The sequence below is a fragment of the Manacus vitellinus genome, unplaced genomic scaffold, assembly GCF_001715985.3.
Source record: "Manacus vitellinus isolate BGI_N305 unplaced genomic scaffold, ASM171598v3 scaffold_0_pilon, whole genome shotgun sequence".
Classification (NCBI taxonomy): Eukaryota; Metazoa; Chordata; class Aves; order Passeriformes; family Pipridae; genus Manacus; species Manacus vitellinus.
This window is the reverse complement of record NW_021938789.1, coordinates 53035772-53056706: the sequence shown is the minus strand read 5'-3', so window position 1 is coordinate 53056706 and position 20935 is coordinate 53035772. Positions and strand designations below refer to the sequence as shown.

The following is a 20935-nucleotide window of genomic DNA, read 5'->3' as shown; positions in this document are numbered from 1 at the left end:
GGGTGGAAAGCTCTGATAATTTATAGTCCTACATTTAAAATGGCCTGTAGTTGAAATACAGGAAAAATTTGGGTGGTTTTGTTTGTTTGTTTGTTTTCAGATTGACAAAAGTAGTTGCAGACCCCCTTAAACTGTGCAAATGTCGTCTCCTTTTCAGGTGAAAGTTATGTCTGTGCGTCCAATGAACCATATCGCAAAGTTGATTACACCAAGAACGTCAACCCGAACTGGTGTGTGAACATAAGGACTGGGTCCAGTCGATCCTTGACATCTTTGACATCCACAAAGAGTGAAGTGAAGGAGAGTAAAGATTTCATTAAACCCAAATTAGTGACTGTTATTAGGAGTGGAGTAAAACCACGTAAAGCTGTGAGAATTCTGCTGAATAAGAAGACTGCTCACTCCTTTGAACAGGTCTTGAATGACATCACTGAAGCCATTAAGTTAGACTCGGGTGTAGTCAAGAGACTTTGTACACTGGACGGAAAGCAGGTAGGAGAATAAACTGCTGTGACCACCTAATAGCTGTGAGTTAATCTAAGCTGCTTTGTTTTCATAACTTGAATTCTTGTTACTGTATATGCTTTAACCTGACTCTGAATACGGACCGTTAGAAAACATCAACTTAAAAAACTATGTTAAAATATTAATATATACAACAAAGTTAGAATTGTATATAATGCAAAATAAGTTGATCTTTACATTCTAAGTAAAAAAAAATATTTTTGTGCTAACCCTGTCGCATTGCTAAAAAAAGTACCTGTTACTTTAGTAATACAATTTATTTGAAACATTTGAAAGGAAACTTTTTAAAATATGTTCTCAGAAGCAGAGTCCTGTTTTCAGACTACGACATAGTGCTGACTGGTAGAAGAAAAATATTGATGCCTCCTTCCATTTCACTTCCATAGATTGCTGCTCAAGTAGCAGTAACTGTCATGATCTAAGGTCAAGAATTTTATCTGAAATTAATAATTCTGGAAGGCTGGTGACATCTCTACAACTTTCTTTTTTGCATTTAGTTTTACCGCTGCAAAAACATGCTGCCAGGATTAATGATGTGGTAGGTCAGTATTCTCCTGGAGAAATACAGAGGAGTGACCCACAAAATGTTCTGCTGCCCCAATTTCAAGTGTCAGGAATACATTTGTTGTTGGTCAGTCAGGTTAATGACTCTCTCCTTCATGGAACAGGACTTTGATACTCGACATTTTTATTTGACATTGATGTGGAACTCTGACAGCATTGTGATTTTAGTAATAGAGCAACACAGGCTGCAAAGTAGATCACATTTGGTATTGGGTACCTGGACTATTATCCTGGTGACTAAATATTAGTATCCCTGCTCATTCAACAAGTATTTCTGTACACCTGCATGCCTGTATATTTGCATGAACTATTTGTAGAAGTTTCAGTTGTATTCAGAAATGTAGGAATTTTTATTGTCAAGGTTTTTATAATGGTTGTAATCCCACAGACTGCTTAAAAAGCACTTTTTTATGGTGCAGGTTGCTAGGAAATGTATTGCAGAACAAGTGCACTTAGATGACCTCAATATGAGGTCTGTCACTGGTTATGTTCTGTGTGCTTGGATACACTTCTTATAATTAAATACATGAAAAGAATAACTTCTGGATTTTGGTATTAAATGTAGCAAGGCAAGTGCATCACTGAGACTTTTGATTTCAGTACTTGGTGGCAGCACTATAATGTGCTCTTTAATTCTTTTAATAGGTTTGATTTTAAATGAGGTTTGTTAACGCTACTTCATAAGACAGAATCCTTCCTAGGAACATGGGAAATGTTTTACAGTCATGTTTAATTTAATTCATAATAAAATGGTTTTGAGGATATTTATTATGCAGTAATTAGTCTCTTCTGGCCATGAAGTCCTGTTACTGTCTTGGATAAGATGCTTTTAATCTTCTCAAACTAGTCAGGAAAGGAAACTCAGTTCACATTCACCTCTTCTTTTACATTGTTAATACAGTAGAAGTTAACTGATCTGCATTGATGAAAACAACATTAAATCTCACATACATTGCTTGCATGTTACCATCACTCATGGTAGATAATGACTGTCTTCAGTCCATGGTGAGGATGACCAATCACTGGTTATGCTCCAAAATAAAATTCCTAATTGCTGCAGTACCTCCTTCTGCCTTTCTCTGGTAAAGGCAATAATCCAGCTTGGACTGCGGATGTAGAAGTGTTCTCAAGCAGGATTGAGAAATCCCTAGTTCTCACTGAGAACAGCCTGTGAATAGCTATTCCTTACAGCTGACTCTCTGTGTAAACATTTTCAGCAGTAGTAGTAGTGAATAAATGTGGAGACCTCCCTTCCACGTGGAAGAAGGGCCTTTTGCTTTACTGTAGGCTTTGGGAAGGAGCCTTTGCTTGCACAACCGTAGTGAAATCGTGTTTTGAGTGGTCATGAGATGTAGTGCCCCAGAGAGAAGACTTATGGCTTTAAACACCCTTACAAAAAAGCCTTCTAGTGCATATCTAGGAAGATGGAGAGTTCTGGGGTTTTTTGTTTGTTTGTTTCTTTTTCCCCAAAGTGAAGGGCTGACCCCAGTTTGAGGCAATAGGGTTTTTTTTTAATTTGTTTGTTCATTGCTGGTATATGTAGAGGTTGGTGCACAAGGGCTTTTTGGGGTTTGGCACATAAAGAGTTGCTTTGCTGCCAATTACCAATTGGTGGAAATTTCTGAGCCTATTTTCTCTAATGTAGTAATTGCTTATTCTTCTAAATGTGCTAGGGAGGCAGATCTTTTATGTTTGTTGTAGTGTTGGCACAGCTTGAAAGGCAACCATTAAAAAAAGGCATTTTGTAAATGGCTATGTTCCTATAAATGTAGCTCTTGTGTTCTCCTGGGTTTGACTTTTTTCTTCTCCCTGCTCCTTCATGTTTTTATCTCTGTGGAAATACTTTTTTTTTTTTTTGGTAGTGAATAGATTTAGGTTGTATTTTCTGTTTAATATGGAATTGGCCCTGAAATTCAGGTGTTTAAAACATGCATGTATAAAATTCATATCCTTTTATTAGGGAATGTGTTGTTCTGTTAACTTATGGGGTGATTTTGTATTCCAGTAGAAGTATTTAACACGTGTAGTAAGAAATGATGGTGAAATCAGTGATCTATGAAGAGGTCTTTCTAAGCAGTACAACAGAAAGGATGTCCTCAAAATAGTTTTTATTTACCCTTCTGACTTCATTAATCTTGACTGTAGCAACATCTTGATGATAATAGTGATACAAAGAATAACATCTGAATTGGATATTTTCCTTGATTATTGTGTGTGAAGACAGACAATTATCTAGCTTTTAATTGTAAGATTTTATAATATTTACAAGGTTTCCTTTTATCTTCAGTTTCAATATGCTGTAACTTATTAGTTACATAGTGCTTTGTAGCCTCAAGTACAGATTTATTTTTTAACTATGTTGATGCAACACTGACTTTTAGCTCTCAAGCTATTGAGGAACCAACTTTTTTTACCTCCCAAGACTTTTTTGAGGGTTTCTGTGTGAGAAAAAATATTTCTATTAAAGTAACTAGGCTTTAACTTTGCAGTGCAGGCTTCTGCTATTCCTGTCTTTGTGCTTTTGACATTGAGGTTTGCCTAATATATTTGCTTGACCAAAGTGTTTTCCTTACTTGGCTGCATTTTTCCTGGAATCTGTCACTATCCTACTGTGAAGCAAGGACAGTGAGACTGAACCTTCTCCAGTTGGGAAGTTAACCATTTGTTAACCCTGAAGAGAACAAAGGGCTTCTTTCTTGCTAAACAAGTATCAAGCTTCAGTCATTGCAAAGTGTGGAGTGGCAACTTAGTGGTAAATTACCTGCACTAGTTGTTTAAAAGCATTTATTATACTGGGGGAGGGGTAGGGGAGATTTCCTGTTAGAAGCTGACAAAAAACCGTGCAGAACTCTGAAGCATGTTATTTGACACATGATAGAAAATTAAATTTTCACACTTTTTAGGCTTGCACTGTGTTGCAGTTTGATGGATTAATATCCGTAACAGAATTGAAAAGGTGGATGAGCCACCTTTTCTGTACTCCACTCCCAAAATAGTGAGAATGCACTACAGATTAGCCTGTTTGAAGGTCTTTTTTGGTGGGCCATAGGTATGATGGTGGCTGTCTCTGAAATGAAAAGCTCCACAATTTTCTGTTAATGAGGTTTTTTTTATAAAGTGCTGATAAAAGTAAATAGGTAACTGAAGAAAGTAGATACTACGTGTGGATGTATTTATCAGACTCATCATGCTCTCCTCTCAGTAATTTTTTTTATTTTCCACTTGGAGATTTGAAACTTCTAAGTAGAGAGGATAACTTCTGTACACTGAATTTTGTATTTGCTTTGCTGTTAACATGCTCATCATAGAGAGGAGAAACCAAAACAAGGGATGAGCAGGAGAGATTTCATTTATTAGTATAACAGTTATTCCCCATATTCTTGATTGAGTTCTTTTGGCACATAGCCTTCAGTCATTCAGACCTGCACATTTCCATTAATACAGTATTTTTGCTGTAGTCTTAATCTCAGTGAGATCTGACTGTTTAGTACCGAGACAAGTTTTAGAACATGTGAATTTTGTTTTTTTCTCAGTTTTGCAGTTTTGTATGTGAAGTCCTATTGCATGAGATGATTTTTTAAAAATAATTTTATTGCAGTTAAATAAGTTTTTTTTAGCAAATATTTCCCTTTAGTTCATTTCTCTCCTACCTAAGGAGGAGGTTCCTTAAGAAACCCGGCTCTAGGAGTTAAGTGTACTTTTTTATTTTTATTTAATCTTATGTCATTTAATTGTCCTGTTACACCATTGATATCTCATTGCAGGCTGAGAAACAACTGTAATAGAAACTTGCTTCAGTGTTAGCAGGCATTATTTGTAGTTGAAACCTGCTAAAGCCAAAACAGTTTTTATCTTGCACCTCAGGCTCAAACCTACTGCAGGCAGTGCACAAATGCGTTGGAAATCGCACAGATTTGAATTTCTGCTTCAGGCAATTTTGCAAGAATATAGAAATCTCCAGCTTTTTTTTGCAGTTCTAGTTCTGTTGAAATTTAGCATACCATTTTAAGCTGAAATGTTGCATTAATCTGCAAGTATGAAGGAAAGAAATCCTTAAGCCCTTGCATATCTCGCAACTCTTAGAAAGGCTTATGTATTGTTGAAGAGGAATGTCAGTGACAGCTGGAAAGAGAGTGAATCTCTGCATTGCAGATCCCACAGAAAGTTGGCATTCGTGGGCAAGAAGTCTTTCCTTATTACTGTGTGACAAATAGTAAAACATATTGTGGAAATAAAACCAGAAGTTGTATTTAGATTGTCTTTAAAAAGAGAGACAAAGGGAAGGAAACAATGGTGGCTACTTCCCTGTATCTGAAGTAAGCTTTTGGATATGCTGTCTTTTCTCATCAGTCAGCTAGGAAAGCATGGTCCAGAAAATGCACTACTTGCTGAATGCACCATTAGGATACTGTTGTTTTGAGTGATTATTGATGATTCACTGCCAAACCGGCATTTCATATGAGTAGGGGTCAATGAGTGTGTGTCTATACCAGTCTGTAAATGACTTGGAAGATGGAATGGAGGATATTCTTAATAAATACCAAGAACACACAAAACAGATGAGCTACAGGAAACCTGGACAGCAGAAGATTAGAATAGTCTTGACAAGATGCAGAAATAGTGTAGGATAAAGCAGGTTGAGTAATCTTACACTCACTGGTTATTAAAAATGCAGATAGGAAATTGGTAAAGGATCACAGGTGAAGATGAATTAATGGTGTCATTGGTCATGCATAGGAGAGGAAAGCCAGCATCCATATGGAACTTACAGTCATAGTGCCCACTTTACTCTGTCCTACTCAATGCAATGGTACCAGCCAGACACAGCTTTATCATGGAAAATTCAGAAATGAGTAAAAAGATTTAAGAAAACATGTTATATGAATAAAGATTGAAGGAAATGGGATTGCTTAGACTATGGAAAGATAATGAACAAGCAGGTTTTTTTTGAATGAACAAGAAAAAAGCCTAGCAGCAATAAGGCAATTACTTCTGTGTCTTCCCTATGTGTAGAAAAAGAAATAATAGTCTTACAGTTAAGATCAGATCCTGTGCAACTCTGTGGTAAATAGTCACAGTAAAATTAGGAGTAATGAAGAGGGGGGTTTTGGGGATTATTTTTTGAGCACATAACTGGAGTCTAAGTCTCTAAGGTTTCTCAAAATGGACTGGTTTAGAGCGTTTTCAGTAACTGAAGGTCATCTACTGCTTTGAAAGAGCTTTTAAGCTAGAGATAAAGTAACAAAAATCTGAATGCCTGTTAATATTAAAGTGTGCACATCCCATAGAATTCAAACAGCAGGGTTTACAATTAGAGTAAATTTTATCCTAGTGCTAGCAAGCCTCTTCTCATGTTTGATATGAAACGTGATTTAAGGGAAGTTGGACTTGTGCTAGAGGATAGAATTATTTCAGAGAACAGCTCCGTTTAGTCAGTGTGGGATACAAATCTTGCAAGTCTTACTGAAAACAAAGGAATTAAAGTGGCTTCAATCTTGAGGAAGTCTGTATGGCAGGAAATTAATTCATCCATGGACACTGCTATGTGGTATTTTTGTTCAGACTTTCAGTCGGTACGCTCGGAGCTGGAAGCCATGGTTATTTATTGCTAGAAGAAAAGAGGAAATAGCATATTCAAGTAGTGGAGATAATTTTGGCCTCTGTTTGTGGACATAGAGATGTTCCCATCTGTAGTTATTTATGGAAGGAAGTGTTTATCTGAAACTAACCTGAAATTAACCCTGTCCTGTCATAGTGGCAACAATCTGAAAAATACCCAAAATATGAAAATAGAGAAATCCATATCTTGTCATGGAATACTTTCTAAAGCATTTTCATTACACACAGTGGTGCCAGGGCCCCAGGCAGTTAATGTGGGGCTTATGGTTTAGCCTAGAGAGTATTTACAATTTTTATTGTAGTTGTCAGAGGATCCCATTACCAGTCCAATTACAATTTTAAGGGAAAAATAAAATGCAAAATGATAAGTTTCGTTTCAAAGCAGCAAAATTATGATGCTTAAGATGCTACAGAATAAGGATTAAAAAAGCAATAGAACCTTGAATATCTAGTGAGTCATCTCAGGAGAGTGTATTAAACTGGAAGTGAGCAATAATGCTGAGAAAGCTCTTGCATATGCAAAAAATAAAGGTCATGCCATGTGAAACAGCCACAGTCTAGCACGGGAAAAATTGGCTCTGTGGAACAAAGGTCTTTAGAATTTGTCACAGCGGGGGAACCCCTGTGTCTTATTCTTACTTTCTGGAGATCAATAACCCAGAGTACAGTACAGATAGAATAGAGAACGTATCTCTTTCCTTCCCATGGGGATGCATAATTCTAGCTTCAGGGATGTGGTGTAATGTTGCTGGGAATCTAATGGCTGGTGTCCACTAGGTGTGAATTTAATCTTTTTCAGTGAGGTATGGTTTAGATATGTAATTAGTAATACCCATTGTCATCAGACTAACAGGTTGGTGAAGTGTGATGTTAAAATAATAGAGTTTTTCTAAAAATGAATGTAAAATCAGACCCTGGTGTGAGGTCAACACTTTTAAATTAGGCCATGGCAACTGAAAAAATTTGCTAATATTTTAGCTAACAGCAAGCATGTGTATCCTGTTAAAAGTGACATCCAACTTGCTGGAGTCTTTGTGGATCTATAGAGAGGATGAATCCTGCTGGGATTTCAATTTTTGTCTGCGCACACCAAGAGCTGACAGCACTTAATAAAAATGACATGCTGCACAGTGTGGGAAACAATCACTGCAAAAATAGTGGTGTCACCAGTGGTAGCGTCGTATCTTTGTTGATGTATGATTACAATAATTTTAGTGATGGGTTACAGAAATGGTGTGTGTAGCTCTTGGAATAAAAGAGCGGTATGCCATCATTGTCTGCCATCTGCCATGCTAAAGATTGAATCACATGACTTGGAAACTAAACCTTGGGAATTTGTTACGTCCCGCTGAGCCTGGCCATTAACAGATAATTAGTCTGGTAAAAATCTTTTGAATTCGTTCTGCAGCTGTCATATGCCAGATTAGGATTTGTGTCACAGGTTCCTCATTACTTTGAGATCTTGGAAATTTTTTTCCTGTAATTAAATTACCCTATGTTACCTCAGTAAACAGTTGTTATAATATAACATTACAACATGCAAATTTTCTTTAAGAAGCCTGTTACAGCTTAAAGCTATTTACCAATCACATATGAAAAGTTATCCGGGTTGAATTTTCTCCATTCCTGTTCATAAGGGAGTCTTTAAGCAGACTTTCTAGTTTTAAGATTAGTACTCCAGGTTGTCAGGTTGATGGATCTATAGCTGCTTCTTGCTTGACTGTAATCAGATTGTCAGCGTCTCTTAAGTCTACTGAGGCAAAAATACTGAAATCTTAAAATGTGAACTTTTATATTTGTAGCAGTTACTAAGAAAAATGATGTTCTCTTCCATAATAAATTAATGGCAGGAAACATGAAACAGTTTGTCAGGGAGAGGAAAGAGACTATTCATCTTTAATGTTTAAAATGTTGCTAACTGATTAATGGGCAATGAACCTTTAAACACAGTAGCCCTGAAGACTCTAGAAGTAATAGTGAAGTAAGAGCAACACAAGCCAACTTTTAAAAGGGAAGAGCTGCCCAGCACTTAAATGGAACAGTGATCCTGTTTATGGCTTGCAGTTTGTAAGCTTTACATAGGAAGGAGTGATAACTCAGTGTAGGCAGTGAAAGTCAGTGTTCTTATAGCACTTCTCTTGTTCACGGAGCCAACAGTCATTTTTTCTGTTATGGAAATATGCAATCTGTGCCCAAAATATTTATTTTGTTCATATTTATTTGGTGTTTTGTTTATTGACACATGGCACACACCATATCTCTGTAATCATGAAAGGCTTTTTAGAGAAACAAAAATATTTCAGAAGAAAGCAAAAAGAAAAGAGCATAACTCATAAACTAGATGGGAAGTTGTACTCTTGGGCTAGTAGTTTTGGCATTTCTTGGCTTTGCCAATCTTATCTCCAACTTTCAACTCAGTTAGTACTTAAGGAATTATGGATAAAATTATTGGACAAAAGGCCAGTTAACTAAGAAAAATAAAGATGATTATACCATAAAAAGTACCAAACAGCCAGAATCCTCTTCGTAAGTGCTTTCTCAAGGTGCCATTTTCTTGCATGTGGAAACTTGCAGTTTATCTTTTAGAGAAATAAAGGGTGTGATTGATTTAACATGAATAAAACTGAATGTGAGAGATTCAAGCATGGGAGATAAGCATGCCTTATTCTCCCTGTATTTTGCAAGGGACCCAATTATACAGACACTTAGAATATGCTCATGTGGTTGTACAGGCAGACATTTGGAAATGTCTTGGAAATAGGAAAGTGTTCTGCCTTGATTTGCAAAGAGAACACACTGGTGTACTTGACATCTGACTCGAAAAGAAGTCTCTGCAAACAAAATTCATATGCCACAATTGGCTTTATATGAGCATAAGAGGAAACATGGCACGGTGAGGTTTCCTGGTAGCCAAGAATTCTGGTCAGTTCTCATTGTGGCTGATATTTATTCCTCAAAGGGAAAAGTTTTCTCTCCATTTCCCTGGAGCCTGGCGGGTTGAGCAGGGAAATCTGTCTTCTGCAGATCCATGCAAGGTCTGTTACAACAGATTAATGTGGGAAAAAAGTACGTATTAGAGCATATTCCTATTACTTATTTTAATATATACTTGTAAATTTTAGACTATATTACTTTATATTTTTACTTAAAGTGTAAATACAATAAAATTGATACTGTAAACTCATGAAGTCTAAGAGGATGATGAACCAATGATGAAATCTCATTCACAAAGCTCTGTATTTTGTCCTCCTTGGTTTTCGTACACAACAGTACTATTTCCTGCAGTTTTAGTATCAGAGTGGCTGTTGGTGTAGACAGGGAGTTACCTCAGTCCTTGAAGTCTGTCACCTTCTTAAGAGCACACTTCTAGCTTAAGCACTAATCTTCCTTTTCCTGACAGGGATTTGCTCTTGCTCTTGGGCTGACGTACATAATCGGATGTGTGAGAACCTCATAGCTGTCTTCTGTCACACATTATCGAGAAGTCCATGAGAGAAGGTGCAGTCCAAGATGCAAAGGAGAAGTTTTTTGAGAAGTTTTTAGGGTCTGAGAGGGCTTTGAGTACTCTTAGAACTAATAATTATTACACAGATTTTCTTGGTTTTGACACATGAATATGTTTTGATTTCTTACAGCACACTTTGCCTTTTGCACATTATTTTTTCCTATCTTCTATTTCTCAAATATTTGACTTCTAAAAAGTGTATTTATGATACTTATATCTCAACAACTTATTTTCCTTCCCATCTACATGTCACTGAATATTCAGATTTTAGAACAGTATTATAGTTAGTAGTAGGATGAAGATGTTTGATACTATTTCTTATGGATAGATATTTGTATGCAATTTCCAAAATAACTATCATGGCTTACATAGTTTGGCAATAATCATTTTGATTTGAAAGTTTTTATTCTTTGAGCATCTATTTTGGAACTTGATTTACATTGCAGTAACTCTGTCTTCCATATATAGGTATCTTAATATATGGGAGATATATAATAAATGCTAATATTAGGAGTATTCACTGGTCATAATATTGTGTATAATTTTTTTTCCAAAATCTGCATGAAGAGACGCACAGATTAGATGGATGAACTTTTTTTTTTTTAGGAAGTTTTTTGTCTTCATTTAAGGCCTAGATAATGAAGTATGAATGACACTCCACGTATTTTGATGGAAATAAAAAAGACTCACCAGATATTTTGTTTGTTTCAATACAGATCAAAAGACACGAGCACAAAATTATCAGAAGCATTGACAGACTATGTACCTCTAAAATGATTAGGAGATTAGCACCTTTCCCTGCCTTATCTGAGGCTTTCAAGAAGTCTCTGTCACAGTCCTTCATAAGAAATAAGATTCATATGGAGTTTTTGGAGATAAACATGAGTGTAACTTATTAAGTATGGGGAAAGGGTATGTCTGAAAACTCAGTCTGATTGCTGTTTAAGAAAAAAGCACATCTAGTGTTAAAGCTATTATAATATGATTAGCCACATAGTCTATAAGGCCAGATCACAACACTGAAACCCTTCAGTCTCTGACGACCTAATTTAATGGATGCAGTTTTCTAGTGAGAACAAGTAGAACAGTGATGTACTTTATCAACTCAATATTCAGTAGTATCTCCATGTGAGGGGAGACGAAAAACCCTTCTGAAATTGTGTTGGATGTCTGAACTGTTAGTGAGGAGTTTTTCATTCTTTTTACTCCCCATACACATTACAGGAATAAAGGGTGGATTCCCAGCTATTTGTACTTTTACTGAGGTACCTCTGATTGGAGAGAGAACAACCAGAGCCCAGTGCCATCCAGCTGCATTTCTTTTTCTGCTTTGCTTCTCCTTGATCCTTGTATAAGTATTGTTAAGTCAAGGTATGCAGAGCTACTCTGCTGCTTGCATATTAGTGGTAAAAAACACCGCAAGGATTTTTATCAACTCGGAACCCAGCAGGCCTCCAGAATGGTGAGGGACTCCAAGCCTATTAATAGCTAGGCCTCCAAGATTCCTACTTCACGCTCACACTGTGGGGGGCATCCCAGTATCACATCCTAGACCTTCTTTCTTCATCTGTTGCAAGGCAGATGCAAGTCTGATAAGTGTCTAAATGCTTGTCTGAAATTGAAAACTTCAGTCTATCCATATTGCTTAAATAAGGATTCTTAACTAAGTAATAAAAGGGCTTTCGTGTCATTAGCCCTGTCAACAGGACTGGGAGTGGAGGGCATTGTTTCTTTATCAAAAGAAAGCGAGAGGAAATGGAATAGTCCGTGGTATTATCCTATGGAAACCGTTGCTGTCGTGTAGAAAATAGTTTGTGTGTGCTCTTCTGGTTACAAAAGATAAATTAGAATTTAAAAAGTCAACTGTTAAACTAAAGAAAATGAGATGCATACCTGCTCTGGCTGTTCTCAAGTGTTTGGACACAAATGCTCAGTGCACATTGAGTCATGTTTTTCTGGACAATGGAAAAGCTGTGAGAATAGGTCTTTGGGTATTTCTTCAGAATATGAGTGCCCAGTGTTTCACCCTTCCCAAACTTGCAGCGTATATCTGAAATGACTTCCAAATCTTTTCATATGGTTTGTGGTTTGTGGTTTGGGGTTTTTTTTCCCCCCTCATCTGTAGCAGAGTTTATGGTGAAATTCTCTTGGAATCACATCTGCATTAGAGGCAAAACATGCCTGTCATCTGGTTTGTTTGGTTGATAGTTAGAAGCAGAGCTATCTTTTAAATGGAATCTTTTCCTTTTCCCAGAACTTTTTCACAGTTGTAATCTCTATGTTTCTTCCTTCTCTTCAAAGCCCATGGGAATTGATATAGATCCTGACAACAGGACAGGATATATTGTGAAAGTTATCATTACTCTGAGCAACAATTCTTAGTTACTGTAAATGTTGGGGAAGGATAGAGGGGAAAAATAGGTTCTAATATTTTCACATGCAGACCCAACTGTGAATCCTTGTTAGTAGACTGAAAAGAATTACAACACTTTCTCATTTTTATGGTGGAAAAAAGGGTTATGTGAGGTTCAAAACTGACTTGGGACTGAACTAAAAGAGCCTTGTCAGGTGTGACATGAGGAATAAATGTTAATACCTCTTTTGTAAATTGACTTTGTTAGGGATGAGTCTTGAAGTTAGAGGCTCTTTTTGAACTAATTTTTTCCTCAGTGTTTTATATATCCATATATAATTGGTCTCAAAATGTTTTAGATGATTCATGTTCCTTCATACCATGAGTCATTTTTACTCTGACTAGCATACTCAAAAATTTTTATTTTTAGCTAAGGACTGCATATTCTGTGTATGACACCTGAATGTTTGTGTGAGGACCTTATCTGTAAACTGTCCTCATTTGGCAGGGAACAAGTTATAATTCTGTCTTATTTTATAGGAGTACTCTTTTAAATTGTCATTTACTATAATAGAAAGGTCAGGTTTTCTGTGAAATGGAATATTTACAAGGAAACTCTTATTCTAATAGTGTATTACCAGGTTTCAGTGAGAAGGTTACTTAATAGAATTCTTCACAATATATATATATGCACTTGAGTTTGTGTATTTTGTTAAATAAATAAATGAAATTGATATCAGAATTTGTATCCTCAATCCAACAGAAAATAATTTTTTTAATAGAAAGTGTAGTTGAAAGAAATTGTTCGCTTCTAGTATTCTGCTAGACTAGATTCTGTGCTTAAATCTGGCTGACAGTTCTTAGAATTTGATGTATTAGGTTATGCTTCAAATTTGCGAACTTATGAGCACGTTTCAACTATTTTAAAAATTAAATACTCGGGTCAAAGTGAAAGTTCTGAGAAATTGATTTTCAAAAATACCTGCATGTCTTTATTAGTGCATAGATATGCTTGTAGTATGTAGCACTTGGCAGGCTATTAATTTGTGAAACAGTGATAATAAAATTGCTGGTTGCAAATTATTTATTGTCCATCACCATATTGAAGTTTCTTGAACAGAAACTTGCTATCTGCCTTCTTCTAATTCATGGTGACCCATCTCTATCACCTCTCTGGTGGGATTCAATTTACATTAGTTTTTCTTGTTTTGCTTGAACTATTGTAGCATTATTATTATTAATATAATATTAAGATAGCCCTGGAAATCCCTGAAGTGATTTCATTCCAAATATGACATGGTTTTTTATATCCCACATCCCCCTTTTTTCCCCTCCTGTCAATGATGCTGGTGTGTAGAAGGGAAGTTATGTAAATCAATGCATCTTTGGGCAAGGTGTTAGTTGTACATAGGAGTTTGAGGGATTAACTTACTTGCTTCCACACTCACTCTCTTTGCCCTCTTTCCAGCTTAAAAGAATGGAATGTCCACCGCTTTTTTATTATTTTTTTTTGTATATTTGGTGTAAATGCTTTTTTGTTTCATTCCTGGTGATAATACACAGAGAGACAGGTGTAACATTTAACAAGTTTTAAAATCACATCGATGTAACCATTACTGCATGTTCTCTAAATTATACACTTTAAATTATACACTGTGACTTCATTCAGAGTGATAGTATGGGGGTTTTATAAATAACAGCAAAATGAATTGACTGAGAATTTTCACTTGCCTTTTCTCCTCCCTCTCTTGAAGTCTTTTGTCCAGCGTGGAATGATTTGTAGTAAAAAGTGGACTTTGTAAGCTGGTGGTACCAAGATGTACCTTTTTGTTGCTGTTGCTGCAATGAAGTATAGAGTAATTGTCTTTTGATGGAAAACCACTATGAATTTTTGGCTGTGGATGTAGTGAAAGCTATTTAGAACACTGTATTGGAAGAATAATTAATCTTGCAACTTGAAAAATATTTCTTGGGTTTTAGTTGATGAAATATTGAAGCTTCAAACCACTCAAATTAAATAAATATAATGTCCCTGCACAGGTAATTCTGTCAAGTGAAGACAGCTTTTTAACTGAATGCAATTCAGTGGGTTAAAATTTTACTTTCCTTTGGCTGAATTTGACACAAGCTTGATGGTAGTAAGGGATGAGCAACTGTGCTTACCAGGAATGGTGGAGTTTGGAGGGACCATTATGAAGTAAATGAAATGCACTTTTGCAGTGTTTCTTTAAAAGAATGTTACCAGACAGTTTAAGAAAAAGCTGATGCAGCATCTGCCACTTCATGCTGGCAGACAATAAATCCCCACAGAGGATTTCTGAATTCATTTGCCTTGGATATAAGAAGTTTACAGTGACACACAATAAGTATGGCCTTTGGTCTACTTAACTGGAGTAGACTGAAGCAAAAGTCTCAATTTTAAAAGATTTTATTTTAAAAATATCTATGAAATTGTGAATTTTGACAGAACAAGTCAATATTTACCATGAAATCTCTGAGTTGGCAAATTACTGGAATAACTTCTAAAGTGCATGGCCAAAAGGGTGGCAGAGTTTAGAGACTGAGGGTAGATACATTTGCATATAGCCTATGAGGCATATTAGAGTTAATATGGTTTACTTTTTTAACTTCTGTACTTGCTAAAAAGCATAAAATATCTTCTCGTTATACAAATATTTTTAAACTTTTGCTCCTCCCATCTTTAATGTGATCTTGGAAGGAGATGAAACATGTGCATGTCTTAAATAGTGCTATTTTCATAGCTGTTATAGTCTTAAATTTTGTTGGGTTTATATTCTTGTTGAGTCTTACTGCTTTTATCTCCTCTGCACGTACTTCTGGCAGTAGTAACTTGCTGATGCACCAGGCAATACTTGAACGTTCCTGGGGTCTGGGTGTAAACTTAAATTTGTGTTGACTACTTAATGAAACATGAAGCATATTAGGAGTAACTGTGTGTAGGGGGAGATTGCACTTCTGTTGTGAGTTGTTTTGTAAGTGGTTTTCATTTTTAAGCCTACTGATTTTAGAGTTATCCTAAGTACTACAAATAAGTTAACTGAATCAGAGAAAAGAATCTTCCCAGGAGGACTAAGAACTTTGAATGAACTTGATTTTTGCCCTGCAGGCATTTCATACTATATCTTTTAGAGCATTCTCCAGATAGACTCTTAGGAATGTCCATACTGGTAGATACTGAGTTGAGGAAACTCAGCACAAGTCCAGAGAATCTCTTCTCGCTCGCTTACAGCTCTGAGATGTCATGAGATGTCATGTTTTGTTTGATCTGGATCTTAACTGCAATAAGGGAATCATAAAAATGAGCTCTAGACTTTAATGCAGCTCTGCAGAAAGCAATATTCAGTTCTTGCAGGATGGTTGAGTTCTTTTGTATTTATTGATAGTTCTCCCTCCTTTAAAGACACCATTATGTGACTGCCATTTATTGAATTTAAATACTTGTGTAAAAATTTCAAAAGATGTTTTTCTGGCTAGTAAACAAAGGGATTTTTAACAAAAAATACTCCTACAGCCTTCTTTCCACAGAAGAGAAAAGTCTGTCAGGGAAACATCTATGGAATACTTAGATGCAGTAAGAGCCATGGATTCCTGGAATTGCAGTTAACTTTTCCATATGGTGTTCTAAGCAGCAGTTTCAACATGGTGTTCATAGAAAACAGATGGTTTCTAAAAACTAATTAGGACTAGAAAAGTAATAGCTGATAATTTAAAATTCCCTTCTTGGGGGTCTGCATCTCCTCTAGAAGTATTTCTGTGGAGACTCAGAAAAAGGGGGGGGGGAAATATTCAGCTTATCCTGTATATGCTTTCTAGAAAACCTTTTGACATTATGCCCTTATTTTGGGAATAAATGAGCCATGTTGCCTATTGTGCCTCAGACTTTCCACTTGCAACTGAATTGAAAAAGACTATTGTTAATGTCGAATGGATAATTTGTAGCAATAGAAATAATTTCTCTAGGCATTTTCTTTGAGGCAGCTACTAAGAGAGCTTCTTATTTGGGGGAGACTTTGCAATCCAGACAGGTACAACCAACACATTTTAATGCACTGTACAGAGCCCTCTTCTAATGTATCAGTAGAGAATATGTCAGGGTAAGTAAAATCAAGCTATTATGGTTGGATATGCTGAATACAGACAAGAATCAAGACTCTTGCAGTGAATCTGGCAGAAGTAGCTGGGCTTGGGTTCTACTTTTCAACACTAAATCAGTTGATCACTGACAGGGCCCTGTGGAGGTCTGCTTGGCACACACAGTGAAACTCTACCCAGAGTTAGTAAAAACAACATATGTTCCCAGAAGCTGCTTAGGAAGCTCTTTAAGCACTAGGGAATATCTGCAAAAGCCTTAGACCTTGAGAGTAGAAATAAGGACACCAATAACCTCATAATGAAGGAGCAGTCACCACAACTATACTCCTGCTTTAGTAATAGTGACTAAAAGGATTAAGGCTAATACTGCTGTAAACAAGTGTAGGAGTGGTTGAAATTCTAACCAGGGTTTCAGTATGGACAGAAATTGTCTCAATGGGAGAAAGTGTAAAAGCAGACAATGTAAAGGTGATCTATTAGTATGACTAGTACATGAGATTCAATGATGATGTTCTGGCACGTTGTTTAAACTGCTTGTTTTACCCTTTTACGGTCTATATTATCTCAAGACTGGTGATATCCTGGCCTTTGAAGACAATGTCAGAAATCATACCTGAGGAAGCATTTTTTGCTCTTGGAGAGTATGATTCCTGTGGCCTAAGGAGAAAGGGAATGACAAGAATTCAAGTTTTTCTGAAACAAGGTGCCTACAAAATATTAGTAAAATGAGAATATTTTTTTTTTAATCAGCTTGTGTAGGATCACACAACTAACTGTATAGTAAACCATAAATGTAATGGAAGTTAGCAGGGGGAAAAAAAGAGACAAATCACAATATATGCTTCATAAATTATGATGCTTCTCCAGGCATTGTATATTTATGGAGATGAAGCCAATAAAATCTTGACCTGACTGCAGAAAACTGCAGAAGAATGGGGTTGGTGCCATGTTGCTGTGTGTGTAGTCAGAAGCGTGTGACAAGTACAACCTGCTGCAGTGTTTGCTTCAAAACCTGTGTAATTCTGAGCAGATTCGGTGCCTGCTGCTGGTGTGCTGCTCAGTAGTAGCTGGTGCTGCTGCTAGTTGCATATAGTTTTATGCTTATGATATTGAGACCACTCATACTCCCTTTATTCTGTTACACTGCATTTCTCTGCAGTTGCAAACCCAGGTGCAGGCTGAGGAGCTGTCTGTGCTCCAGACCTCCCTTCTGCAGGAGCAGGGGTGGGTTTATAACGCATTTCAGTTCTAGAAGGATCACTTGGCAGTGAATAGGTGCAATTGCAGGTTCTCAGTTGGCTCTGATGCAACCAGCAGTGCACTGGCAGCAGCCCAGGTCACAGTGGCTGGTTTTTGGTACCCAGGATGCCAGACTGCCTTTTGCAAAGCTTTATGCTGCAGTGTTGCTACCGTTAGTATTGAATATGGCAAGATTAAAGTTACCTTGACTTTGTGTGTATGTGATGGAGTCTGTATTACTAGAGCCAAATTTAGAATTTGTATGCAGATGTAGATACTATCATCTTCAATCTGAGCATTATTTTTATCTTACTACAAAATAAAATAAAAAACTATTTAAGTACCCTTTTTGGCTCTTTTTAATGTTCATGCACAATCATTCTGTGACTCTATGATCTTACATGTGCTTAGTCTTGCTGAGGATATTGCTTTGCTTTGTAGGAAAACAAGAAGGGAATTTGCAATTTTTTTCTGGTTTGTAAATTAATTCTCATAATGGTAATGAAAAAAGCTGTAATCCAGGGATTCACAAATTATTTGCATAGGTATTTCCATCAACTGCAACAACAGGTACATTTTGAGCCAGACTGAACATCTTGATATCATGGTCTTGAAACTGCAATATGGAGCGTAGAGCAGAGGCATCAGTGCTGCAGCTTGGATTGAGCCAGACTGAGCTGGATTTTGATTAATTCCACTTGTTGGGAGCTGTGATGGGAACATCATAAGAGATGCCAGAGAGATGTTGCAGCTACAGTAGCTTCTGATTCTGTGCGAAATAACATGGCAGTTCAGCTGTTGGGGCTGCATTTGCTATTCTTAACCGCCCCACACTAGTTTAGGGTTGGGAACGCAGGGAAGAATACTCTGTACCCTTGGAGGTGATCTGCATGTCACTAGTTGTGTTGTATTACAACCCTCATCTGTTCCCAGTTTTGTTGTAAACTGTAACATAGTTTACATTTTTATCTATATTTGCGGTTTAAGCAATGTTTTTGAGAAATCCTCTTTCATCACAATTGAAAACAGGTATTATATAAAGATGTTAAAGAAAACTAAATGGAAAAAAGCCCTCCAGAATGGTGAAGCGGTGGCACTAGCAGGCACAAAACTATTTCATAACTGCTTGTCATGGTTTGAATCTTGTTTTCCCCCAGAGGCTAGAAAAGTGGTAGACCCCAAGGGGTGGAAACCCCTGGAAGTTTTGAAGTTCTGCCCAATGGGCGCTCCTGCAAAAATGTCAACATCCCACAATCTCACTGGAAGAGATGAGTTGTAGTTTTGGTTGTTGGAGAGGTGGCCATGTTGTAGAGCCACGAGGAAGGGGCTCTGAGCCCCTTGGGCCCTCTGGGCCCTCCCAGCCCCTGGCTGGGGGGCTGCAGGGACCTGGAACAGCATAAAGCTGGGCTTAGGTGCCTGTAGTTATGCCGGGAGATGTTTTCTCCATGGGCGCAGAGCAGCAGCCGGCACTGGCCGGAGAAATGGTGGCAGAGAGCCAGAGATAAGAACCTGAACTAAGGAGCAGCAGAAGCAACATGCAGCACCGCAGAGAAAGGACTCCTGGAAGGAGAGCCGGGAGAAAGAGAGCCAGCAGCCTGAGAGACAGAGTTCTGGGGGTAAGACTGTACCAGCCCCCCAAAACTCCTTTGAGATCCCTCTGAGAAAAGAGGGAGATGGACTCCTATTAAGGAGAAGAGTTTTAGACATGCAGCACTGGAGAGAGAGAGGAGCTGAGAAGCTCAAAAGACGTCCCGGAGCTGGACCGGGACGGCCAGATGGAATGCGGGGGGAGTTGACCTTGGCTCCCCCCCCTTGCACTGCTGCCACGGTGGCAGCCTGAGAGACAGGGCACAGAGGCCCTGCAAGGAGCTGAGTCTCCTGGAGATACCAGACCGTCACGAAGCCCCCTGTGCTCGTGATATGACGTGGTGATACGACCTTGTCTGGGGTTACGAAGCCCACGGAAGACCCCTCGGTTGGAGGCGATGGGGCCGAGAGAGGCTTGGATACCTCCCTCGTGAGTGCTGGCAGAAAGCCAGCTATCAGCTGCTGCATGTGGAGAAGACAGACAGACTGCTGCCTCAGAAGATGCTGCTGCTTAAGGACTGGAAGGGATCTGTCCTTCTTTCCCTCCTGGACTTTTATTTGGAGGGGAGAAGAGATCTGATCCACTGTAAATACTATATGTCATGGTAGAGATAGTTTGTGATCATGTGTATAATGTGATTGTGGTATTTATTTGTACAGTCATTGTAATATATTCCCTTTCCCCCACTTTGAGTCTGGTGTGTTTTGTCTGGAAAAACCCATCTCACATTAGGTTGAGATGTGGGAGGGGGGAATGGAGCTAGGGGATTGGATTTTCGGGCTATCTCAAACCATGACACTGCTCTTGCTGGTATGGAGATACCATCCTTTTTTTTCCTCATTAATCACATGTATAATTTTTGCTTCCAATTCCATAGCCTGGTCTTAGTTTTCACACAATATGCTTTGTGAACAACATGACTAGGAATGTGAAGAGATCCTGCTGTTGCATTTACTTGTTTTCTGTATGTGAAAAAAATAATCAATTCAGTGAAAATGAGGTCTGATGTATGAGGTGTAAAGCATCATGCAGACAAGGTATGATGAAATGCTTGATGAACTGGTAATTAAAAAGAAACAAAAAAAAACCCTCTGAACTGAACAACAAGTTGAAGTTAACAAATGTATCCCAATTCATATTTCTTATTGTATTTAAATGACTTTCAGTAATGTAGTAATGCTTCTAAGTGCTTTTTATAGAGAGGAAAGAGAGTTCCTCGAAAAAGCAGCCCTCGAATAAAAGAATGTATTTAGTGAACTCTGACTTTAATATTGGAAAACACAACCTTTAGAGACTGTCAGTTTAGCAGCTGTTATATTGATTAGAATTTTGGAAAAAATGGCTTAAGCCAAACCACTGAAAAGATTAGGTCAGCCAGAATCTCTATACTATAGAGATCTAAATTTTGCATTGGACCTTCTGTCATGTA

The 20935-nt window shown here is 37.6% G+C and overlaps 1 protein-coding gene across 6 annotated transcripts in view; it reads left to right on the top strand.

Annotated features, from left to right (window-relative positions):
• The window catches only part of DCLK2 (doublecortin like kinase 2), an 85575-nt gene that overhangs the window by 11452 nt on the left and 53188 nt on the right, over positions 1-20935 (top strand). For all 6 annotated transcript variants that reach the window (XR_003915847.1, XR_003915846.1, XR_003915848.1 and 3 more), the window contains exon 2: positions 158-492. Coding sequence is in view for 2 of the 6 variants with exons in the window: in XM_029960138.1 (XP_029815998.1) it covers positions 158-492 (335 nt within the window). In the remaining 4 variants the exon portion in view is untranslated. The remainder of the gene's footprint in view (positions 1-157; positions 493-20935) is intronic.